The sequence below is a fragment of the Plutella xylostella genome, chromosome 7, assembly GCF_932276165.1.
Source record: "Plutella xylostella chromosome 7, ilPluXylo3.1, whole genome shotgun sequence".
Lineage (NCBI taxonomy): Eukaryota > Metazoa > Arthropoda > Insecta > Lepidoptera > Plutellidae > Plutella > Plutella xylostella.
The window spans coordinates 7,761,922-7,789,273 of NC_063987.1; the positions used below are offsets into that span (position 1 = coordinate 7,761,922).

Sequence of the window (27,352 nt, forward strand, 5' to 3'; positions counted from 1 at the left end):
AATACAGTTTTTATGACTTGTTTAATTTGATGTCGGTTCGGTAAAGACTCATTTTATGGCCAACTCTCGTGGAGGTCGGTTTTTGCGACACATAATTTTGCGTTTCTGAACGTTGCTTTGCCGTACGGTTTGGATTTGGACCTGTTTGACCGAAAAATAATAAAAAAATATGAACATTTTCAAATTAAATTTAAGAAAACATTTAGATCAGTTAAAAATAATGGGAAGTAAAATGGCAGTTGAAAGCGGTAATTTCCATAACACCCGCAATTTAGGTTAATAAATAGGAAGATAGCTTACTGTGCCGTAAGGTCCTAATCTGGAGTACTAATCAATTCAAATACCATTATAATTTTGAGTGTGAATATAAGTCTATTTAGCCTAAGGGGACGTCCACATACAAATTCTCTGTGATAATTTGACATAAACAGATTGAGTTTTAACCGTCTCTGCAATTACAATCTATAATTCTACTCGTGAAGCTACTAATTTATGTTATTAGCATAATATCCAAATCTCAGACATTTAGAAATGTCATAATTATCGGATTTGCGTGTCTAACCGTTACAGTTTTTTGTTTTATCAAGTTTTAGCTTCATCATTATTTTATACATACCTATGAGTACATAATTATGAGTATACATGGAGGAATCTGGTAATCATTGTAGAAGAAATGATGTTGCCCGAGTACCTATTAAATTGATACATAATATAATAAGTAAGTTCATAGTTCATAGTTAGTTCATAGTTATTTATTCATAAACAATATACATTGTGTGTGAATTTTTTAAAACTAACTTAACCTAGGTAGTTACACAATTTAATAAAGTTTTGTGGTATCCAACCTATACTTTACAATATGCAATGAACTTTTACGATTAATATAATTTGAAAAAGTCATTAAAATAATAATTATACTTAATACAATTTGTCGAAATTACCAATTTAAATAATTATAATATCATTTCAAGTCAAAATAGATGTAAGTAGGTAGGTACAAAAATTATTAAGTTTCTTATGTAGGTAGGCAGTCACTTAAGATATTCATCTAGACTATAGAAGCACCCCTTCAACAAAAAATCCCTTAGTTTCGTTTTGAAGCTGCTATGGCTAATAAGTATTTTTAAATCGAGTGGCAATTTGTTGAAAACGACCTGGGACTGATATGAGGCCGAATGTTTAATGACTGTAAATTTTGGAACAAACTTTATTGGTAAGTCTTTTCTTCTAGTATTTTCCCTTCGTTTTTTTTCATCTTCACTTTCAATTTCATGTCTGGTTTTGGCTAATCCCGTTAGTAACACCAGAATGTAGAGTGAAGGCACCGTCAGTATTTTGAGTCGAGTAAAATGAGGTTTGCAGGATTCAGTTTGAGGTATGCGGACGATAGTGCGAATAGCTCTTTTTTGTAGTATAAATGCTCTTTTTATGTTATAATCGAAACTATTTCCCCAATGTTTAATGCTGTACCTCAATTTTGACTCTACGAGGGCGTAATAAATCATAGTTAGTTGTTCTTCATTGATCTCGTCTCGAAGACTTCTGAGTGCAAAGCACGCCGAGCTCAGAGTACTATCTATTGATTTTAGTTCTGATTTCCAATTCAGTAACGCATCTATATGGACTCCCGGAAATTTCACGGAGTCTACCATGTCAACTTTTTCTCCGTCTAATCTTATATGTAGGCTATCTTTATTTCTAATAGTGGATTTAAATAGTAAAGCACTGGTTTTCGAAGTATTTATTTTTAAATTGTTGGCTTTAAACCATAAACTGAAGTTATCAAGTATGTAATTTAATTTATATTCAAGGGTATCCATGTCTTTTGCCGATAGGATAGCATTAGTATCATCTGCATATACTATTAATTTATCTTCCGGGAAGGATCGCCGGATGTATTCTAATAGGTCATTAGTAAAGATTATAAATAGAATGGGCCCCAACACTGAGCCTTGTGGGACTCCTCGTTTAATATTTACATATTCTGAAGTGGTAGTAACTTCTTTGCCATCTACAATATTAGTAATTTCCACAAACTGTTTCCTGTTCTTGAGATAGGATTCAAAAAGCTTTAAGGTTTGATTTCTGACTCCGTAAAATTCAAGCTTTTGCAGAAGTATTTTATGATCTACAAGGTCAAAAGCTGAACTAAGGTCGAGAAAAAGAGCTGCCACCTTTTCTTTGTTATTTAGTTTGTGAACTATATCATCTAGAAGCTTGTCTATAGCATCTGTAGTTCCAACACCTCGTCGATAACCAAATTGTCTAGCATTCAGAATGTTATTCATGTTTAGATGTAGGACTAGGCGAGATTTAAGTATTTTTTCGAATATTTTTGAAAGTATGGTTAAGAGAGAGATTGGCCTGTACTTGGATGGGTCAGTTTTTGAGCCTTTTTTGTGTTTTGGCAAGATCTTGGCTATTTTTAGTTGCTCTGGGAATACCCCCTCAAACATGCACGCATTGAAGAAGTTGGATAAGGGAGTTGCGAGAATATCTATATTGTCTTTGATTACCGTTATTGGAACTTCATCGTGACCGCATGATTTTTTATTTTTAAAGCCTACTACTGTCTTTGTAATTTCAGTGGGGGTAGTGGCTCTACAGATCATGTTATCTGATGTTTTTTCATAATTTTCTGAGAGTAGCGCTATTGCCTCGTCAGGATTCACAATCGTGCTGTCATCTTCGAACTTAAATTTATCTGAAAAAATGTTTACTATTTCTTGTGGGAGGTGCACTATCTTATCATTTACTTTTAACAACAGTTCTTCTTTTAGAGATACAGAATTTTTATTTCGGTGTCTATTAACGCAGTTCCAAATTCCTTTGGTTGAGTTCTTCGCTTTTTCTATTTCTGTTTGAACGCCAATTTTTTTGGCTATTTTAATAACCTTTCTGTATATTTTTATATAATTACTGCGATAAGACTTTATGGTAGGGTCACAGCTATTTGTATGTGTAAGTATCCTTTTCATTTTACTCGAGGCTTTAATGCCTTTTGTAGTCCAAGTGATTTTAGTGCCCTTTTTAATTTTTAGTTTTTTTCTCCTTTTTGGAAAGCTCTGTTTGTAGACTTTATTGAAAGTTTCCACGAAACCGGTAGTATTTTTACTATTCCAATTTTCTTTCATGATTTCTTTCCTGAAATTTTCATTGTTTTCTTTAGAGAATGTTCGTCTTACCATAGTGATTGATTCACTGGTATTTTTTTTGGAACCTGAGATGTCAAGTAAAAGATCACAAAAAATTCCAGCGTGTCCATCAGCCAGGCCATTGTGATCTACTACATTCTTTCCCACGTACTCCTCAGGTAGATTAGTAAAGAAATTATCGATGCATGATTCTGAGTCGTTTCGTATGAAAGTTATTTCATTAATTAGGTGTCTGAAATTATAAGATTTTAGTAGAGAGATTAATTCATTTTGTTTTTTACAGTCTATTAGAAGGTCAACATTAAAATCTCCGCATATTATACATTTTTTGTCGAAGAAGTGCTCCAGCATTTTTTCTAGTTGTTCCATGAAAATGTTGAAATTTTCAAGTTCGGGATTACGATAGCAACAAATAATACATAAGTTAGTCTCTAGATCCCCAATACCACAAACTTCAAAGCTCTTATTTTTATATAGTTTTTTACAAATCCTAAGTTCCTCACACTTTCTGTCTTGCAGACCCAGGATGAGAGATCCACCTCTTTTTTTATTACTACGATTGTTATAGCATGCTAAGTTATAATTATTTAGTTGAAATAGATTAATGGAATGATCATACAGAAAATGCTCAGTGAAACAAAGATAGTGTAATTCCTTACTAGAACTTAAGTTATTAAGGTACAGATCAATTTCATCTTTTTTATTACTAATTCCGCATATGTTCTGGTGGAATATACCTAGACTCGGTCTGTTCGAAAAAATGATGCTGTCAGGTCATCTGGTATTTCTTCAACGTGTTTATTGTTGCCCTCTTCATCATAATTTTCATGCATTTTTATTTGTTGGTGTATGCAATTTAATATATTTCGCAGGCCTCTGTTGTTTAGGTGCCCGTGTCCTCTATAAAACATACTATGGTCATAGAGCAGCGTTGTGTTCGAGTCCCATAGGTAGGCATATTCATTTTTGAGCACATCCGAATACAGAAGATGATTAAACAATTCGACTCTTCCGTTAAACATATATTGATGTTGTCCATATTTAAATGTGGGCGTACATATTATTACGTTGGTGTGTTCTATATTTTCTAGCACGTTTCTTATATGTGTTATTAACCCATGATAATTATTGGTTTTTGTAAAATCTTCCTCCCCTATCATGACGATGCAGAAATCATCCATTGTGTAACTGGATAGTTTTTTATTCAATCCATTTAGTTGATCTTTGATTCCTGCTGATTCCTGATGAAGTACATTTCATTGCTCCTATTTTAACCCGCCGTAACTGTTAATATAGTTACAATACAAGAATATAACGGCCAAATAGATTTCTTCAATGTTATTTATGTTGAATACCTTAGACTCGTGAAAAGAAATTGCTAGTCACTGAGACAACGGTGATTTTCACACAATTTATTAAGAGATAAGTGTCCATAATAGTTTTTTTTTTTTTCATTTAATAGCATGAAATATGCCTAATTCCGCTTGCAGAAGTTGTAGAGCAACAGTTTTATTTATGGAACTAATTGTAATCGGTCAGTGATAACTAATGAAATATTTACCGAATCTAACCAAGCGCCAACCTCTGAGGTCGAGGCTCCATTAGTGCGTTGCGCTGACGTTTGATTGACAGATCCTCATGCCAGGAAATAAAGTTGGGTTTTCCTCAAAAACAACAAATGACAAAAATAATAAATCTATTATGAAAAATAATAAATATTTTTATGACATGCCCCATTATCGACACGACGCAACACGTGAAACGTACCAATGAGACCTCACCCCTGATTCTAAAATAAAAACAATAATTAAACAATTGAATAATGATAAAGAGACTCACTGTAAACGCTGTTCCCGTCGGTGGTGCCGTTGACGGTCCCGTCGGGCAGCAGCTGCAGGTATCTGTTCTTGAGGAACATCTGTATATTCCGGGACGTGCCCGTGATGTGGCTGAGGTTGGCCGAGCGCTGCGCGCGCGCGTCGGGCGCCGGCGCGGCGGCGCAGCAGCCCAGCGCCAGCGCGGCCAGCAGCAGGCGCAGCGGGCGCGTGCGCAGCCGCATGACGCGCCGCGCCCATGGCCGCCCCGCCCCCGCCGTCACTGCACCCCGCCTCCACAACTACCACCTACACCACCGGCTCGTCAGTCCGGCTAGCGTGGAACACACGAAAAAACACTCGCTGCTCACCACTCGCATCCATGACGGTTCCACGCTATCACTAGACGTGGTTTGGGCGACAGAGTGGCGCTTGCGACACGGGTGCGGTCGGTTCGCGGTGGCCGCGGTCTGTACTGGATACCGTCTGTAACAAATAGGCGGGTGTTAGTGATACAGCTGGGCGACAGTTATGCGGACGCATGGGAAATCGTGTAGAGACTGCAGATAAAATTAAGCATTCCAATCTAATTCTGGAAGGGTAAAAAACACGTTTTCTGAAAGATCTTTTGTGGTCATGTTTAATGCGTACACACAAGTAAGTAATTAATGTTTGTGAGGAAAAAGCTCCCAAGAATTAAAAAGCTACTGCTATCTGCTACTACCATCTTGTTAACCTAAGTCCGATCCGCTTTCGACACCAACAAGGCCCTTATCAAGTAGTCGACATTGCCATAAAGATGACTGCCATCTAAAATTTTGTGAAACCACCGTGCTAAGTGGAAATTTTTCACAGTTGGCTACAAATTAAGATGGAATCAGTGTTTAAAGCATTGGATCCGGTTTTCTTTTAGCATTACTCATGATGGAGCGACTGACCGTGGAATCTAAATGGAATGTTTAACAGTTCACCTGGTCTGCAACGCTTTTACTCATTTTGAGGTTAAAGATCGAAACAATTTCCAACTCACTCCACATAACTGATTTTTGCATGAAATTCTAGGTAAATCAGAATAAGATTGCAAATGGACGGTAGGAGCCCCATGGCTTTCAAGATTGTGGCAAACTGATAATAATCTTCATCATCAACCCATAATCGTCCACTACTGGAAACAGGCCTCTCCCCGGGAGGCACGACATTCAGTCCTTGGTGTTCCTCATCCAGCCACTACTTACCTACCGGCTCCTTGTCTGAGGTCCAATCTTTTGATAAAATATGAATTTTATAGTCGTCTTCGTCTTTAACCCAATAAATTCATCACAAAAATATACGTAGTTTATCGATGGTCAGTAGTTCGCATTTTTTTCAGCTATCATTTTCTTTCGTACACATAAGTACGTCTCTTTTTTCAGGTAGAGAGGTAGGCATCGCACAACGTAGTTGCTTAATTTCAGGGAGTCCTGAAACTGTCATCTAGAGGAGGCTTAGCTTTTTCTCTCCGTCTGAACAAGTAGGTTATGTTTTTTTTACATGTTACTTAACGGTTAAATACTATTACAGGTTGGGAAAAATAGGATAATCTCGTAAAAAGATAATCTATATTATATTAAAGTAAATATAGTTAGGTAAATATATTTTAGTAAGTAATACGATTATTAGTATCTAGGTATGTGTAGGTTTTCCAAACAGGTTACTAATTACCGTTAGAAGGTGCACGTTAGCAACTTCTTTTTAATTATGACATGACACCTCTTTAGTAATGTCAAACCAGTATATTAATAGACTATACTTTTTGTATTATCTATGGTAGTAGCTGTGCCGCAATGCCCGCAATAATAATTTAGATTTAGATTAATAAAGATTAGGTTGCCCCTACTTGTTGTAAGTATATTACTTTTAAAACTGTAAGTAAGTACAAAAAATTTACCTCGCAAGATTATTTAAGAGTGGGTCCGTCCAAGATCTAATCTGCGTATCTTATCTGATATTTGTATTAGGTAAATAGTCTAACGGAGACTTACGTGTACGGAATCTTTTCTGAAATTATACAATCATTATTTAAGTACTTACCACGTTTTTTAATCTGGTAAATGTACACAGACAGATTACAGACGTAGCGAATGAGGTATAAGGGTGTTATACGGCAGACAGAATTTACAATTTAGCCACCGCGAAATGTCAGCTACAGCCAAATAATACAGAACAGCCATTCACCAGCGTTGTCAGCAGCAGCATTGTCAGCTACAGCCAAATAATACAGAACAAAACAAAATGATCAACAGATGAACATCAATAAAGATTTGTAACATAATGTCCGAAAAAGATCCAAGTCTGTTATAAATGCTGCACTTTTGGAGGGTTCTGTATCTCAATGTTTTAAAGTTGGTTCTTTTAACAACTGCATCTAAGTATGCAGTATTGGGCTCCACAGGTACTGTTGCAGCTGCTAAAAGTTGTTTTGTTAAGGTTGACGATAGTGATAAATTTAAGGTAACTTTACAAAAAACTAAAATAATACGGATCTCTAAAAATATAAATATGTCAATGACCCTGTGAAGTGCAGTTGTATACGACAATCGTCTGCAAAGAGGTTCGGCAATTAGAAAGCGATGCGAACTATTTTCAGCGTAAGTTTTTCTTCTGAGGAATTTGGCAGCATGTTTTCTACGTTTCACAAATCGAAGTAGACAACTAGTAGTGTTTTGTTCCTGCTTTGATATTTTAGGAGACGTCTCGTTGTCGGTAATGATGAAGCAGAGGAAATGATTCTTTAGTTCAGCCTGCCATCTTTTTCCCAGGTTATTGTCCTTTAATACGAATGTATTTACTTTAAAAAAAATACTGATAAGATAATTACGACATAGGTTATTCATATTAAACTTCAACTAAAACCACCTAAATGGCAGTCTTGCCGCAATGTAAGACACTCCAAAAGATATTTTCAAATCATACCAGATATACTGTTGATTTAGTTGACCACGACGAATGACAAACGTCATTTTATCTGTTCTGGACTAGCATTAATAAATTAACACTTTCAAAAGACTAATGGACCATTAGCCAATTCAAAGGGCAGCACAAATCTGAAGCCACACCTAAGACATTAGTCCTCAAATGTAAATAAGGACCTAGGTAGTTACAAGTAGCATTTCCCCTTGAATGAAACCTTGCAATTGGTCATTACACGAAAGAATATATCATGAAAATCTCGAACTAAGTCAATTTGCAGAGAAAATTTACAATAAACAAGATTGGTAAATATACGAAACGTCGAAATACAAAATTTAAAGCATAATAAAATTAAACAACTTATACTCTGTCCATTATATTATTGGTTTTTAGACATTCGAAATCCCATACATATTTGACGACGGCAAAGGAAAACCAACTATACTTACCAGACATAAGGAAACGTCAAAAATACAGTAACATAGTAGAAGCTCTATAGTGAAGAAGTTACATTTCAAAGAGAACAGCTAGATCGTAACATGAATTCAGTAAAACTAATTATAAATTTGCTCCCGAAAACCCGTAGTGAACAGTTGACAATGCATAAGACATACATACAGTGCGACAAACTTATCTGTTCCGGTGAGAGCGAACTAAATTGATCAATATCTCATTATTTACTTATGAATTATATATTGATATATATTAGATGGGTTTATAGAAACTACAAGAGCGAATTACCACTACTGGCAAACTTAAAATCTTATAGAATGAAGAAATATTACACATTTACGTGAGCTGTCACCGGAACAGATAAGTTTGTGGCACTACACGAGTTCGTTGCGTATAAAATTAGCATCGATATTTGCGAGCTTAGACGTTAGAGAGATGTACACACGACACGGCCGCTCTGAATGCCTCTTCCGGCATCATGTGGGTAATGTTTATGCCTATATTTTTTATTTATTTTGGTGCATGTTTGTTTGTTGATTAGTTTTTGCAAACCAAACGTACTGAATTTCTGTTTTTTTTTCTTTGGATGGCTCTTTCTTGGTTGATAGAGATTTTGTAATATTTTTTTGCATTAAGGGCTTTTATAGTGCGGCAAACTTATGTGTTCCGGTGAGAGCAAACTAAATTGATCTATATATCTCATTACTTACTAATGAATTGTATATTGTTAAAGATTAGATGGGTTTATTAACACCGCAAGAGCGAATTAACAATACGAGCAAACATAAATACTTATAAGTAGAATTAAGAAATTTTAGACGTTTACGTGAACTCTCACCGGAACAGATAACTTTGTGGCACTGTATTTACTATTATAGATCAAAGCGTTTAGAATTTGAATGACTTCGAGTCGCCCGCTTCTAGCTTACTTCTTTAATTACCTAACACTTTTAACTATTATTACTGAATGATACCTTTATACACATTAAAATTTGTTTGTAAAATACTTGACGGAAAATAGGATGTGGATCAACATTTAGGCAATACTCACTCACAATTCAATGAAAGTTGTTTTGATTAGTTACATCTGTTTGAACTCAGTGACCCCATTTATACGAAAGAGCGTGACCAATGACACGTAGGTACACGTAGGTACCTACTATGTCAACTACTTCTATTATAATACTTTACTGTGTTTAAATTTATAGTTGATCTAGTGTAGAATCCAGTCCAAGTTGAATTACTGAACAACCTAGCTAGGGGCTAAAAGAGAGTACTTGTTTTTAAAACAATTAAGTACTTATACATTCTTATATTTTAATCCTACCATAATAGGTATATTGCATATTATTATGTAATCCTTACTAATATTATAAATGTGAAAGTAACTGTGTCTGTCTGTCTGTCTGTTACTCTTTCACGACAAAACTACTGAACGGATTTGAATGAAATTTGGTATACATATGGTATAGACCCTGGGAAAGAACATAGGCTACTTTTTATCCCGGAATTCCCACGGGAAAACTTTTTAAGGCGAAGCGTAGCTCGCGGGGACAGCTAGTGTACTATAAAAATGTTTAGTACGTACACATTATTTCAGAATAACCAGGTATTTATAAATGTCAAGAATATTATACACATATCTACATGTCTTAATTTTAATTGAGTTCACAGTCATGTTAATGTTTTGCTAACATTATAATTATAGAGTCTGGTCTTGGGGACATACATTTAAAACGCACGACACTAGTTATTAAAAGATATGAAACTAACATTTTTATTAGACACCACTTTAAGAGTCGCTATTATATTTGATTCGTGTAATTGTCTTCATAGGTTTGTTCAACTTTCAATAATATTCTGAACTATTTCAGATCTAGATCTAAAGTAGTTTAGAATGGGGCACCAAGGTCTTGTCTCATCTGTTCCAATGGACAGACAGAATACGCTATTTTATAACCATCATCATCATCATCATCAACTAACAAACGTCGCATCAGTTTGTCCTAGGCTATCCTTGTAAAAATATCTGTCAGCTATCTGTTAAAATAATCAAATCAAAATTCGTGTTAAACGACGTTTTTTAAATCGCTAAAATGGTGTCAAAATCAATTAAACATTCTCGCATATTTTAAGCATCCCATGATTTGACACTTTTATCGAATGTATATTTAATTTAATTCACCACGGTACGTTTGAGAGTCAATTAGGTATTTTTATTGGATCATCAATTCAACGAATGCCAGCGAGCTGTATCGGCCATTATTCAGAATTATCAACAGAGCATCAACATAATCTAAAAGGGCTTGTCACCTGTTTCTAGCACAGAACGCGAGTAAATCGCCGAGCTTTGTGGAGCCATGGAAAGAGATAACGAATTAAACTCTTAGCATAGAAATTCATTTAATAATAGTGATAACACTATCTGAACACAATCAGGAGTGGAGAAATCCGTCAGATTATAGACAAACCTTAATGTATTAAGTTCTTAGTTCAGTCCTTAATTCAGATCATTCGTCTTAAATGCTTGATTTGGTTACCCTTTTTAGGTATCTCGTCATAATTCCGGATTTTCCATTGACGCGTGATGTGGAAATAAGGATTGATTTTAATATACCTTTAGGTCCTAAGTACAAACTGCAGATTAAAATAATAAATAAATATGGGGACATCTCACACACGGCCATCCGACCCCAAGCTAGGCAGAACCTGTGTTATGGGTGTCGGACAGCTGATATATCTACATAAATACATAGATAGATACATACTAAATATAAATATCAACACCCAAGACACGAGTTATATACAAATATCGTCTTTAAACAAATATCTGCCCTAGCCGGGAATCGAAACCGGGACCTTCGGCATAGCAGTCAGGTTCACTAAACACTACACCATTCAGCCGTCTTTTCATTCACCACGAATAAAATTTAATCGCCTTTTTCGTAGCCACTCAACCTAATCAAATCATGTGATAGCTTTCATAACTTCCACAAGATTTTACTTAGAGTGGTTGTCATGAATGTTGGCTGCTAACGTTAGTTATTCTTATTTTGGGTTAAGTGCAGTATATATAATTATTTAGGATGTAGGAACGGATGTTTATTTTCAGCGTCTTAAATTTGTACTAAACTGTGTTAATGCAACAAAACTGTCTTGAATATTTTAGATGATTTTTGTCCTGTAATTTGAAAATAGTTCTGAGTGGTAGAGACGGCAGAACTTTTAATTGCGGTCAAGATACCATTTAATAATGTTACAACCGAACACAATATCGAGAGCAATTTAGTTAGGTACCTATAAATATACATCAGTTTTATTATGAATGATATATTATGACCACGATACTTTTTAACTAATTTGTTATTGAATACCAAAATATAAATTGCGGTTAAGATTAGCATATTTTAAATACTTATTGATTTTCCAGTAACTTCAAAATTGATTAGAAATAAACATTTCTGATTCCAATATGTAAACAAAATGGCGGCGATGACAGTTAAGAAAATGCAGGTGATATGTTAATTCCACAATCCACTGCTGCCGCCTAGCAATAATTCAGATAACAATTTACCTTGAATTGAGTTTTGAATAATAAATACATTTTATATTACTGCACAAACCCGTTACAATTCTTATCGTTAAATAAACTGTTACATAAATTCAGCTTTTTCCGAAATATCCATTCTCAAGGCCACTAATCGACATTACTTATTACAGTTAAGTTCTATTTTACTTATTATATTTATTCATAAATACCAATAAAATAATACAATAAGGAGTCATATTCATTAACCGTCGAGAAATTCCTGGAAAATCATATAATAATGACTTATGGGTAGGTACAATATTTACTAACTAATAGTTATCCACATTTTGCGTTCACAAATATGTATGAATATGACTCCTTATACCTACATCGATTGGAATCAATTCCCTACATTCAAGGATATGCAAGCTGAAGTGGCATTGAGCTGGTCATATCTGCCGAAGAACCGATAACCGTTGGAGTAAACGAGATCTCGAGTGGAGACCACGAACAGGCAAGCGCAGCGTGGGACGCCCTCCTGCCCGCTGGACTGACAACCTTAGGCAGGTGGCGGGTAGTGGTTGGATGAGGAAGGCCGAGGACCGAGTGTTGTGGCGCTCCTTGGGAGAGCCCTATGTCCAGCATTGGATGATTATTACGGAGAGTAGTTTGTAAAAATTGGCGTTTATCAGAAAAAATAATATTTTTACGATGAATAAAAATATTTGAGTTTGAGTTTAGAATTTGAGTTTGGCTGATGATGATGATGAGGCCGCAGCTTCTATCTTCCCATCGCCATAACTCCCCCAATTATCTACAGCTTTATCACTATCATCTTTAACAAGAGGCAGTTCTTTGATCTGTTCGTGTTTATCAGCACTAAAATAGTTATTTGTTTGCTGGCACGGCTAATTGCCAACTAACCATGATGTAATGTTCTATTTCACTATTGTCACATCACATACATGTGAGGTCAGTTGCCCGAGCACAGGATTCGAAACCTCCGTTTACGTTGCGTATCGTCAACTGTCACTGTCAAAATGTAAGGAAAATTTGTTAGTTCCAAAAGTGGCATTTGTTTTTTCCATGTTAGGTGGAATTTCACCAAACGCTAAACGTATTTAGTAGCCTGTTATACGTCTGTCAGTTGGTACAAAATGTATTAAAAATTTGATTTAAATACGTTTAGCGTTTGGTAAAAGCGACCCTTCGTGTAGATTCGAAAATAGTATCGAATCCTATGCTCGCGCCTCTGAAGTGCTGGTGAAAGTGAGAGAAATTTTAGTTAATAGGAAAAGGGCAGCCACGGGACTTTTATTCATAGAGAAGGAAATGCATAATTCAATAGCGATTTCATTTTTTTTTAAATACACTAGATTTGATATGTAGGTCCTGGGTCAGTTTTAGTAATAAGGGCGTAACTATTTAATAACAAGAACTCAGAAAAAAAACTCCCTGATGTATCTTTTAATCTGCGTTAAACAATGTAATGGTAAAACATGGCGAAAATAATTAAACGGACGGAAGTTATTCTAGCCAAGATAACGGTTCAACGTACAACTCACTAGTTAATAAGTAGGTAATTATTTTTCAATTACTCGTAGTTGTGTATAAATAATTAAATCGGTTAAAAATTGGTATTAATTTGAATCTGTTAAATACAAAACTTTATAATTTAGTTTAAAACTAAATTAAATTAATAAACTGTTGTTAATAAGTTTTAATCAATGTATTTTAGCCTATCCAATCCACATAAGTCAAGTAGTAAATCGAGTAACATTTTCATTAGTTTTCATAATGAGTCAAAATAACAACCGAAACCCACGTGGTGAGACAGGGTCAGTTGTGTGTAGTAACCCGTCCTATGAGTGAGCAGAGCTTACGACGGAAGACAATGCCAAAATTCAAAAAAAGAACATTCGAACAGACCTGTTCGAATTTAAATTTAGAACAGACGGTCGCGTCTTCACCTGATGACGATCGCTGACCTAATCCTCGCGCCAAAGTGTGAATGGGCCTTTAAGTACTCGAACGCACGTTGTTTACGATTTTAGCCACAAATCTTGGGTCGACACCCTTTTAATTGATTGTCTATTAACCTATTAGTTTGTCTTGGCAGATCCGAACGTACGCCCATTGAATTTAGCAAGTACTTCAAAAGAATTTAAAGAAGTCATTTTGCCAGGTTTTAATCTTACTAAAAGTAACGATTTTTTTAAGGTTAGTCGATGATAGTCAGCAGTGGACCACACAGATGGATCTCAAAATTGAAAGGGACTTTGAATAAATGTTATCACCGTAGTAAGTATGTACTACATGGGTTTTATTTCTATTTTATTGCCTCTCCCCAATGAAGATCGTAGAGAATGTCAATACACAATCGCGGGGAGACACGTTTTTGGGAAAGAGTTGTACCTAAATATATTGTTGAGTAGTTATATCCAAAGACTTTTGTATTGATACTAAAGAAAATATGTGAAAATTAGCTTTTACGGTTTAATTTTATAAATAACGAACACAAGCGTGTGCAATGAGATTAGTTAGGTCGCCTTCTACTACATACCTATCTTAAGGTTTAAATTCCTTTACTTATTTCATCAAATGCATATAATATTAATTGAAGGTTGAGGTAATCGAAGTAGTTTTTATTATAATTACAACTTACATAACTGTTCATATTACAACGTTACTAATCTAGTCACTTTCTAACTTCAATGCAATACGTACCACTGAACATTAGATATGCATTTATCCGCATACGAGTATGAGGACTTGCAACCACACCTTGTCTTAGAAAATATAGAATGACATGGTCGGACCACTTGACAAGACACGTAAAACAGATGTTTAGCGCTGTCAAATACCTTATAGGTATATCAGTCAAAAACCGTGTCACACATGTATGTTAAATTTTATATAAGTACAGTGTTGTATGGTAAGTATACATACAACATCAAAATCTATCTAATTCCCTGAAGCGTTCTAGCAATAAAATGCGATTAATAGGCGGCCTTATCTCTATCAGGCAACCTTAAACATTTAAGTGATTTGGGTTAATTTTTACCCGACTGCCGAAGGAGGAGGGTAATTCACTACAATCGTCATCGTCGCAGTCTGTTGTTTTGTGCCTCTGTAAATGTCAATAAATATTGCTGCTTATAATTTACTTTTATTGCAGATGTAATTCAATTATACATACTATACTTACCTATTTGTAGCTACTTTGAAGGCATCAATTTTAATAACATGGTTGTCAAACGTAAAATTCCCAATTCCAAATTTAAGTTCTGACAGTGCCAAAATCATAATTTGTGATTTAATTTTGGTTACAAAATCCAAAGTAATCCGAAGATTTTACAAAACATTATGTATCTAACTCGGAATACCTTAGTAAATATATACAAGAATTATCCACGGTCCAGTACTGCTTCAGACATAGATTTGTGTATTCTAGATTCCGCATTTCTTGCAATACCGTTGTGTTTCCCTTTAGCTATCACAAACTTGAATTTCATTTCACGGCCCTACCTTTAGGTTCATATTTTTCCAAGAGTATTGAGTTTTATTATCTGCCCTTGAAGTAGATACAAACATATATCAAGCATTTTTTATAGTTTTCATGCGATATCATCTTTCCTCGATCATAAATGTATTTTTAATGGCAGGAAGTTAAAATTTTCATTGAATTCTTTAAACAAGTACCAACCTAGGTAGTATATATTTATAACAATAAACTTTCATGTCCCTCATAGCAGTTCACTCGTACTCTTTTAAAATCTACGAACCATGTGTCGTGCGAATGAAATAAAAAACGCAGTAGGTATACATATTATGTGATAAGGCGGTTGCAGAAACAATAGATCGTTTAAAATTGTGTTCCAAAAGTAGCAGCTAAGGAATTTGTTAACCAACTGAAGGTATAATTTTATGCATTCACGTATTGCTATTTGCAGAAAGAATTTCTCATTTTGATAATCCGACTATCCTACTAATATAATAAATTCGAAAGTTTGTGAGTATGTGTGTTTGATACTTCTTCACGTCAAAACGGCTGAATCAATTTTGACGAAATTTGGTATGGAGTTAGCTGACACCTTGGATAGGCTATTATTGCCACGGGATAACTTTTTAAGGCAAAGCGAAGCTCGCGGGTACATCTTGTGTACTCTAGTTTCTTTTCGTAATCTTTTCAAAATGAGTATATCCCCGTATGTGTGTAGAGTTAACAGTTTTCGGATCACCATTTCACCACATTTTTTGTTGCAAATCGGTGTTGAACTACTGTGTGTTGAACTGATCAATTGAATCTCGACACGACTGGCCCGCATCTAGTGACAGCTGTCACACTTAGCACTTTTACCCGATGATCGATTTGTACTCAATTGGACGTTTGACGACGCTCTGGCTGCTTAGTGAAAGATCTAATTGAAATCTATAAAGTTTGCAATTTTATAAATACGCTTGGTGGCGTCGCGACGTCGACTGTGCGCCCTGACAGCGCATTCTTAAATTTGTTCATCATCAGCTAAAAAATCGTTTATTGATTGACAAAAACATATCCAAAAAAAAACATTATATTCTCAGACACCAATTCCAACCAGTACTTAACTACCGGCTTCTTCTTTAAGTCAAGAGTCCGGCTTCCCGGATAAACACGGATAAACAGATTGTTATTGTGAAAAGAAGAGGCCAATTCCATAAGTCATGGATGTTAGCAGTAGCCATAAACTCTCGCTGTGGCCTTTCAATCTAGGATTTCAATACCAACGATATTTCCAGCACCGGCCAGACAGTAAGGACTTTAATACCTTGACGATCTATTACTGGGCACTTGGATTATACGGAACAGAATCTGTACTCAATTTTAGGTCGTCTGTTCGTCTGCTCCTTACATAACAGCTGATTTATCATGGTGCAGTCTTGTCCCCTGATTTAGAATGGCGACATTGGCTAGAAGATCCTGTAGCTATTATAATAGGGGCTATTTTTGTGTGTCCACTCGATGATGTGAGTGCAGTTTGGGGGAAAAATAAAGTGAATAGATTGTGTGAATACAATAGTATGTTTGTAAGTGCGTTTGTACAACTGTGACAATGGCTAAGCAAATCACGTGAAGGCTTTCTCGTGAATCTGTTTTGTATGGACATTGGACAGTGCCAATCTATGGCTTTATCACTCTGTTCACTGTTGCAAGGTTTTCTGACATAAATTTACATCTTAGAAGATTTCACGGTGTCCCTATTTTTTCATTATACCTAGTTTATTTTACTAGGAGTGGTGGTGGCGTAATGGATAAGGCCTCGTCCTCTCAATCGAGAGGCCGTGGGTTCAAATCCTGGCCTGTACCAATGAATTCTTTAAATTGTGTTTTCAATTAAAGAGTTTAAGTACAATAATACCACGTGCTCTTACGGTGATGGAAAACATCGTGAGGTAACCTGCACATCTAGATTCTAAATGTGTATCCTAAGTGCATTGTACTTATCCCAAAACGGCGATATGGTTCGCAACCTATCACGTGAGTACAAATGTGCTGCGAAAAGTGGGTGGCTCGCTTTGTGAGCCACCTCTGACTACCCCTTCGGGGATTACAGTCGTGAGTGCATATGTATATATATGTATGTATGTATATGTTATTTTACTTAACTTACTATTTAATCTACTCATTATAATGATTCCAGGTGGACATGCTATCTCCGCCCTATGTAGAGGTAGAGTTAGTGACAATCCATTCATTTCTGTCACAGACAGTGTTATAGCGTGAGAAAAATATCGTAATTTTTTTTCCTCTTTGGTTTGGTGTTTTTTTTTTTTTTTTTTCAATGTATTTATTAAGTAATCATAAAAAACACAGTACAATTAACAATGACCCACAAAACCAGTTTACTGGTTTGTCTGTGGATTCAGACTTCACTCTTAATAAACTAATTATATTATATTCTATTTTTAAGAAACTTAGTGCTTAACAATAAATTTAACTTGATACTTGTTTAAACATCAGACAATAGGTATCTATATTTTACTTAACAAATGTTTTTTTAACAATCTTGAGAATCTTGCCTTATTTGTTTCATCCCTTATTTCAGTAGGTAGATCATTTAATAATTTAGGTAATTGTTTTGTTAAGGTCCGACCTCCATAGAAGTTATTAACCCTAGGTATTTCATATTTACCCTGAGTAACCATCCTAGTACCTATACCATGCTGGTGCTGTGTTATATGCTCCGTACTGCCATGGTTGTTCATTGCTAATAAATATTTATGCTTAAGGCTGACTGGTAATACTTTAAGAATTTTGAATAATTGACTATAATCATTTTGGCATTTTCTCTGTGTTTTTTTGTCAACTAGAAGTTTTGATGCACTATGTAGTATGCACATGATAATATTGTAAAACCTAAGTTATCGTTGCCAGCGTTGGACTCTGCTTCCCGTGACAGTCGAGGGATGTATGACTTGTGTGAGCGATGTGTGACCAATAGTCATGCTTCATCTCGAATAGGGGACGGTTATTGCCGGATCCGCAAGGCACTGGGTCACTGACACAGCTGTCGCTAGGCTACCGGGGCCCTATCGTGAAGTCTAAACGAAATAACATTTGCGAAGTAATTAGTGCCATAGTAAAACTATTTCGTTCGCGATAGGTACACTGGATAGAGGCTACAGTGATGAGCTATATTAAATTTTTATTTTATTTATTGACATGTATGGAATTGAATAATATTTCACGCAGTACTTATTTATAAGATAAGTCAGTAGATGCGACAGAACTGCCTAATTCAATATATTTTATATATTTTCATATGCAATGTTCTGGTATTTAATATATTCTGATAAGTATTTACTTCAAACATTAAACTGAATGCAAACATCTGCCGCTACAGGGGTTCTATATCGACGTAGATAAACATCACTATATCGCGATTTGCCTTAAATACGTCGCTGTGATTGGTGGAACGCGCATGAAATGAGTTTATCGACTTCGATAGCGAACCCGTGTAGCGGCCACTGTTATGATAGTCAGACTGTGAGTGTAATCGGGACGTGTCCTTATAATAAATTTATGCTAATAGTGGCACAAATCGACATCGCTCAAATAGTTCTGTCGCGTCTAACTACTATTTTCCAGTTAGATATAATAATAATATACTGTTATAACGTTTAAAATGCAGCGTTCAACTTTTATGTATATCAGTTTTTTTATGTACTCTGTGTGGTGTCCCACTGCTGGGCAAAGGCCTCCTTATAAATTGTCCACCGATCCCGATCCTGTGCCTCCTTCGACCATTGAGGTATATCAGATATCAGTATAAAAAGGATGGTAATAGGTTTATGATACTATGGACATGGCGCCACGTCTCACCCTTGAGTTTTGTGGTGCTCCTGGTCCTTGAGAGAGGCATATGCCCAGTAGCAGATGACTACAGGCTGATGAAAATCATTATGAAGATTAAACTTTAACAAAACATGCATTGTTAAATTTGACTCCTTCCAATATGAGCCTGCTGAACATAGGCTCCTCCAAAGGAGCGCCACAACACTCGGTCCTCGGCCTTCCTCATCCAACCACTACCCGCCACCCGCCTAAGGCCGTCAGTCCAGCGGGCAGGAGGGCGTCCCACGCTGCGTTTGCCTGTTCGTGGTCTCCAGTCGAGAACTCGTCGGTACTACTCGGTACGGTACGGGATATTACGGCACCCTCAAAATACTTTTTACACACACAAAACTAGGCAGGTAATTTGAGGGTATACAAGGAAATCCGGACATGGAGTTTTTCAACTCCTAAACACTTTCTCACCAAAAAATAAATCTCGCTCGCATATGGCTCACATTTTAAAGTGGTGCTTAAGTACCTAGTTAATAGAAAGATAGCCGATAAATATTTAACCAAAATATGCCAAAACAACATTTAAGATTAATATGCGGCTAAGAAGTGGGGAAACAAACAAGCACTCATTTAAAAATCGATAGCTTTACCGGGAAACTAATTAACCTTAATTTCGGTGGAGCCCTAAAATGACAACCGTACCTCCTGAGCAGAAGACCTTAACACCTCTGCTGAGCCGATAGCTAAGTTTCAATAAGAAAATTTAAAAATACATTACGCAGAAAGGTAGGGCCTCATCTATTCCAACCTAATGCAGATAATATATAAGTACAACCTGCACGTCATCGGCTAAATACTTGTTCGCAGTACGTTAGTATTTATTATTATTATTATTTCATACTTTATTTCACAAATATGAAATATAAGTGTACAAAAAGTGGAGTTAATGCTAAAAGGATTTTTTCGACTTGACTTGACCTAATCGATTTAGTAAATTACTCGACTAAATTTTCTTTGTTTAGACACATTTAGGTTCAAAATCCACTGAATTCAGATTTTTTTTTAATATTGTTGAATTTAAATACCTAATAATTATATTACAAATGGAGCCTATCGACTAGCGAGCGTCATATTAGGCCCGCGAGCTGTACCTCTAGCATGCGCCCGCGCACAAACTGACAAAACTTGACGACGGACACAGATCAGCCGCTGTAGGGCTGTCAGGGTTGCCACTAATTAAAATTACTATCACCCAATTAAAAAAAAAATATATATATATATATAAGTACCTAATGTGTATATACAGTTTTTAAGTCTTATGAACATATGTATATATATATATTATGACTACAATAATATATTATTATAGTATAGTTGTTAAAAAATCGTAGAGATATCCCTAAATCCCTAGTAGAGGTGTATCCTACCTACGTACCATACGTACAATGAAAACATGGGCACCAGAAATTTATAAATCTATTTAAAGAAAATGGCAACCCTTACTAGTGTTCAAAAACAACACATACCTACATTTTAAAACTAAAATTTTAACTGTATCTCAACCGAATAATCTATTAAGTAGTCGGAGTTTTAGTTCATTAGTAAAATCATGTAAAAAATGTCGCTGGATAATTTCGAACCTTAGCATTACAACCAATAAAATATAAAAATATGTGAGGCACATCTCCCATCCGACCCCAAGCTAGGCAGAGCCTGTAATATCGGTGGTTACATAGGCATATAATAGTAATGTAAAAGAATTTTCAAAATCGGTCCATAAACGGCGGAGTAATCGGTGAACCCCGGCCCTCCTCCTTTTTTTGAAGTCAGTTAATAAATAAAATACAAACATAACATTCAACAACCAACACCCGAGTAACTAGAAATATCAGCCTCGGCCGGGAATCGATCCCGGGACCTTCGGCATAGCAGTCAGGGTCACTTGCCACAATACCATACAGTAGCCAAAAATGTCAATATATGTACCTTCAAAAATATTGCTACGGGCGACGACCTCTTCGAAGTTGTAAAAGTACGTATTAAAGATACTGTAATATGTAATTAACAGCAATGAAGCTTCTGATCTGACAATAAACCAGAACTCATACCGAATTGGCATACATTTGCGGCATATCAATGCGAATAACTACATAATACATAATAATTATGTGTTTATGTTTATTTTCGTTGTAGTGTAGATACACTCACTGCGCAATGGTACAGTGGAAGAAAAAGTTTCGCTATAAACCTAAAAATTCATCATAATATTATCTTTAAATTCAATTTGTAAAACATTGCATTTGCATTTTTTTAAGAGTTAAATTAGTTAAATGTATGTAAGTTAGTATAGATAGTAAGCGTACGTCCATGTGTGTAGCTATATTATAGAATATAGTAACATACTATATGGGCCATTATTTTATTTTGGGTACAATTTGGCATACTTTTACAGATATTTTTTTCAAAAATAAACTTCTTATTAATTAACCTTTCAATATTTATTTATGTTAATTAACATTTATATTATTCATTAAATACATTTGCAGCGATGTTTTCTTGCTATTTCTTAAAGTTATTGACGTTTAATCGAGGAACGATGAGAAAAAAATACTACTGCGTTACTTTCATACAAAATTATGTTTTATTGTTAGGAACATATATTTTGGTTCGTAAACATATACCAGATAAAAAGTAAGAAAAAAAACATAAATCTAACAGTTTAAATTACAAAATATTCTCAGTTTTGTTATTCATTCTATAATAAAGTTTCCCACTGCGTTACCAATCAATAAGTTTTAATGCAATACTTTTCGAAAAAAGGACAAAATAATCATAATTTTTTGCTCAAGGTTTTAGAAATAGCTCTAAATAAGGCGAATTATAATTATTATATTTAGTTTAACATTCTTTCTAATAGAGAGTAGCTAAAATGTTTGTGAATACTCTCAGGAAGCGAGGGACAAATGGATAACGCTGTGGTTAATTGGTAACACAGTGGTATTTCAATCACAATCTTTATACTTTCTTCAATTAAAACTAATTATAATGTGAAAAAAACTATCAAACTAAAATTAACAGAACTCTTTGTTTAATAACAAATATTAAAATCGCTGAAAATATAACAACTTAATACTAAGAAATATTTCTTATTTTTTTTGCCTATAAAGCCGTTGTTTTTCAGCCGCTGTTTACGCCATTGAGTCTGAAATGTTATACTGTAACAATATAATATGCTCAAATGTTATATTTGTACCATAAATTGAGTAACAGATACCTGAAAACTATAAGAAAAACCCCTGAGTTACTATAGCTACAACTGCGTTACTGAAAAAGTAACGAAGTGTAGCGGTAACGCAGTTGTAAAACAATAACCTATTTGAAGTTAGTACTTAAATGAATACACATACATGGGATATCAAAATGCCCTCATAATTGTTACTAATTATTACATATATTGCATGAAATAAAATAATAAATATCTATAAAACTCACCGTATGTCGCCGGTAACTCAGTGGCGTCACAATAAATACACGCGCTTCTCTCCAGGACTCTCATCCGAAAGACTTGGTCATTTTATCCGTCCCGCTCTCCTTCCCGCACTCCGATACAAATACACAGCCATTCAAATGATCTTAGGTGTAAGAAAGTGAAAAAAAGTTTATTTATGATTGAGTTTCCTAGGGTAACCTAGTGTAGCTGTATTTTTGCTTAGGCTTGGGGACTCGGCCAGGAATATTAATTGTCCCATAATATGTTCATATAAAATCATGATTATTACCGTGAAGTAAAGTTTAAATAATGACATATTCGTTATAATATTCAAAAAAATTGTTTCCATAATATTTTTTTACACACGTTGTGCTTGTTTCATATGACTCGCTCCGAGGGACAGACAATTTTTGTATGAAAAACAATTGCGTTACCAAAAACAACAACAGAGTTACCGTAATTTGTAAATAAATAAAGTATTTTACATAAATTCATTATATTTTCTGTGACCGGTGTCTTATTTAATTGCTACAGACGGTAGCTATATTCCTGAATTTCATTATTTAATTTTTAAAAAATGTTTCTTTGTAGGGGACCGACAATGGTCCCTAAAATAAAATAATGGCCCATATGTATAAAAATAAGATTAGTTGTACAAAGTTGGTAACATAATGATTCCATGAACATGGTAAACGCAGAATTAAGCCAAAAAGAGATTTACTTATTCGATTATTCTTTCCTTTTTATGGTTTCAAAATGAATGCTAAATGAGCGATTATCTTAATCAGAAAAAACATGTTTTACTTGTGTACAAGCGAGGCAGTAGGGGACAGAAGGAAAGGGGACTTCTGAAACAAAATTTGCAATTAACTTAAAAGTGTTCGGTTTCTAGCGATCTGTAACGTTATGTTGTACTTAACCTACTTGTTTTTTGTTCACTAAAGTTATACACTAACCCCCTTATTCATAGAGAATATGAATAAGGGGGTAAGTTTCCGCGTGGACTTTTCCACTTAAAACAAATATTGACCTATGAATTACTATTAATTATACTTACAGTAAGTAAATATATAGATGTCCTCACATATTTGTTTATTTATATGGAAAAGCTGTTTTTTTTCTTTTTGTTTAAGTATATTGTTTTTTTTTTATCTTTACAGAATGAGTGCCGGGCTGAATAAAGGCTCACTGAATGTTGCCCAAGAATATAAATCATAATTTGGGTGAGAAATAAAGTGTTGTCAGTGTGGAATGCATAATCTGCCGGCTTCCGCTTACATCGTCTTCGTTACAGCAATCAGTTACAATACAAATAGATAAAAGATAACACTGTAATATCAACAGAATGTGGAACACCCTCCCCACCTTTAATACGAGAGCTGTAAAGCCGAAATTCGGTTACAACCCGTATTCTACGGGTGGCAGGAGCCTATGAGTTTGTGTGTCTACTCTAATTTTGTAGATTAAAATCAGTGCACGATAACCTTTTTGGTGCTATGACTAAAATGTAACCTGTCGAAGATTAAGCTGATCTTATATGATACTTATTCTTACTTTATTTTCTCATTTCCTTTTATATCTTCCAATACTCTGAATAAAAAATGTACGGTCTACTTAAACATATATCTATAACTATGTAATTTATATTTTTAAAAAGTTACCGTTTTATCAGTAAGTTTCGTTGTTTATATTTTTTAAACTAGAAAATCTGATGGGTTCTGGTTATCGTGAACTACCTAATGATAGGTGTTCTTATGTTATTAGAATAATTCAGTAGTATATACACGCACTCTTCATCTAGCGAATAACCTACACAGACTACAAGAGTTAGAATATTTTATATTTATAGTCAAATGTAGCGATGCTTCAGATGCAAAAACTTACCTGCGTAAAGTCCGGTACCGACAGCAAAAAACCGCGAGCCTCCGATATCAAATATGACCGTTCCGTTACACACCTACTGGGATATTTTGCTGACCGCACCTATTTCCCAACGAAGTGTCACTTTCGTATATCGCGCACATACGTTTCATATCACTGTCCACTTGCGGTTAACAACACTAGTACAAATCGACAATACGGTATAGAATCGAGAAGGTATCGGGTACCAGAACCATTTCTCTCCGGTGTTTCCTTGTGAGCTGAAATCCACAAACACATGTATTAGTTGTCACCTCGCTACTTGCACAGCGATACCGGGACTTTCTCGACCGCACCACAATCGCCACGATTATCACTGAACTACAAAAATCAAGAGACGGAATCAGTGTTTGCTTTTAATTAAGAAATTCACGTCACATTTTTAAATGTTTGTTCAAACGGTGAGAACGCGCGAAAAGGCCGCCTAAAGACCGGCCTACGCCGTCTAAATGGGACCTCCGTGACGACAGAATTTTTGTGAAGCAATTAGCAGATTACTGTCGCCGGGCGAAGGCAAAGGAACTTTTTCTGGCAGACTTTTTGCCTGAAGCGGTTTCGTAACAGTCGAACGCAGCACAGAGTCAATGCACTGAAAACGGCCCAAATCCAGCGTCACGTGTCTACTACAGGCACAGCCTAGCTCTAGGAGTTTTCTTTTCACGTAGGTATTCTAGAGGCGGGTTTCCCGCTCGCTCGGCCGACCTTCGCTGCACTGTTATGCAACCCCCAACCCGACGCGTCTCGTCACTCCACCGAAAACTCTCCGAAAAACTTGTTACACGAAACTTTATCGCACGTCGGGAAAATTAGCGGAAAACTCATAACCTCAAAAGTGAAAGTCGAGAAACTTTTTCCGTCGCTTTTTTTTTTGGTGCTCAGTGATAATTCGGCGTTGGTATTTTGATCACATGGTAGTGGTGTTACCTACGATGTGTTTTCGTGAGCGTGATCGGGCGCGATCAGTGGCGGCGCGGGACGTCCGTGCGGGGCTGCGGCGCGCGTGTGACTGCCGACGCTACCGGCCAGCCGGCTCGCGCCCGGTATCTGGAGCGAACGATAAAATTGTCTTCAAAAAGCTCAGACCGTCGCACACCTCAGACGGTACAGTTAGCAGATAAAACAAGGATTCATCTCTGTAAGGTTGCCTGTAAGAGATCGCCCTCAGCGATAAGGCCGCCTATTGTACATTAGTTCTAGTCTATAAGTATGTTTTTTTTGTATGTCTGATTTATGTGGTGTTCAATAAAGCAATATTCTATTCTATTCTATTCTAAGACTTACTTGTTGTAGATGAGAATGGTATTTAATAATGACACAATGTTTCAGTAATATCATCACCGTCGCTTAAGTATAGAAAAAAAGCATTAAAACTTCAACTCTTCTTGTTGTTAAAATGTACACCTAGCAGAGAGACACTAATCGACCAAAGGATACATGTAAAAAAGTACTTAGGTATATTTATGTCTAGTATAAAAGTAAGTATAAAAATCGCTTTTAGTGATAAGACCGCCTTTTTTGTACCTATGTGTTTGTATTTAAGCTTTGTATAATCTATTCTTGTGTACAAATAAAGAATATTGTATTCTATTCTAAACGCAAATTGACAGATAAGTAGGTAATGAGAGTTGGCAATCAATATAAAAACCATTCGGTACCTATCATATTAACTTCCCTTTTATTAGCTAATTAGTACTAATAAATAAATTGAAATTATATTTATTAGAATTAAAATCAAATTAATTAATTTCCACTTAGATAAGACAATATTTAAGTATATGTATTGTATACAGTATACGACAGACGAATTTATGTAGGTAAGTAGGTGTATCAATTGATTCAATATAATACATAAAAAAACAAGTCCTCCATTTTTTTATAATGAATTTTCAATAACCGATAAAGCTAAGAAGGAAAAGAATTTCCATTCAATAAGTATAGAATTTGACTGAGTACAAAATATGATCAATGTAAAATACTTATCGTTATAGCTGAACATAAAAGAGTAGAGAATCATTGAGGGCGTGGCAATCTAAGAAAGTGGCCACACTATTATAGTATAGAAAACGGACAAAAGTATCACGATACTTTAGCAGAAAAAATCAAAACGAGAAATGTTTCAAATATTTACTAATTATAAAATGCCACTTTTTGGGGAGGTTTATGTTAAGAGAAGAAATTAGTAGGGGAAAGGGGGGCAGTCTTGAATGAATTTCATTAAATCAAATCAACTGTAACTTTTATTTCATTGTGTATTTCATAATGTTTTTTTGCACTGAAACACATGTTGGTTATCCCATTATGTAATTACAATAGGAGAAAAGTGATAGTATCACACATTGATATTTTATTACAGTTTTTTCTTGCTCAGGAAAAAGTTCAAATGTGCCCCGGCAATTCTTCTAAAACTGTGTTTACCGATTTTCCTGCAACAAATTATTGAATTGGTCAGAAAAGCAGTGACTTGCAAATTATTATGTCTGGGGAATTTATACCGACTCTTACACTGAGTTGCAGAAAGGATCTTTAAGTTAATGTCGGCATTATAGGTATTGTTGCCTTGCTTTGACAGTATACGGACAGAAAGAGACAGACATAGATTTAATGTCCACATTAGCTTAAAGTCCCTTTCTGCAACTCGGCATTACATATTTTTACAATAGGTACTCTAACACGGGGAGACCGACACGCATAGACACCTACAGCTGTAAAACTTAT

The 27,352-nt window shown here is 35.3% G+C and overlaps 1 protein-coding gene across 3 annotated transcripts in view; it reads right to left on the bottom strand.

The window, feature by feature from the left end:
* The window catches only part of LOC119690777 (fibroblast growth factor 22), a 129,051-nt gene extending 103,360 nt beyond the window's left edge, over positions 1–25,691 (bottom strand). Inside the window, exons 1-3 of one of the 3 annotated variants that reach the window (XM_038106521.2) lie at positions 25,562–25,691; positions 24,602–24,858; positions 4,995–5,455 (exon numbers count right to left, since the gene is read on the bottom strand). In XM_038106521.2, coding sequence (XP_037962449.1) covers positions 4,995–5,214 — 220 coding nt within the window. In that variant the 5' untranslated portion in view covers positions 5,215–5,455; positions 24,602–24,858; positions 25,562–25,691. Of the gene's footprint in view, positions 1–4,994; positions 5,456–24,601 lie in introns of all 3 variants that reach the window. The other 2 variants (XM_038106522.2, XM_038106523.2) reach the window with 2 other exon arrangements.
* Positions 25,692–27,352: the final 1,661 nt, after the last annotated feature.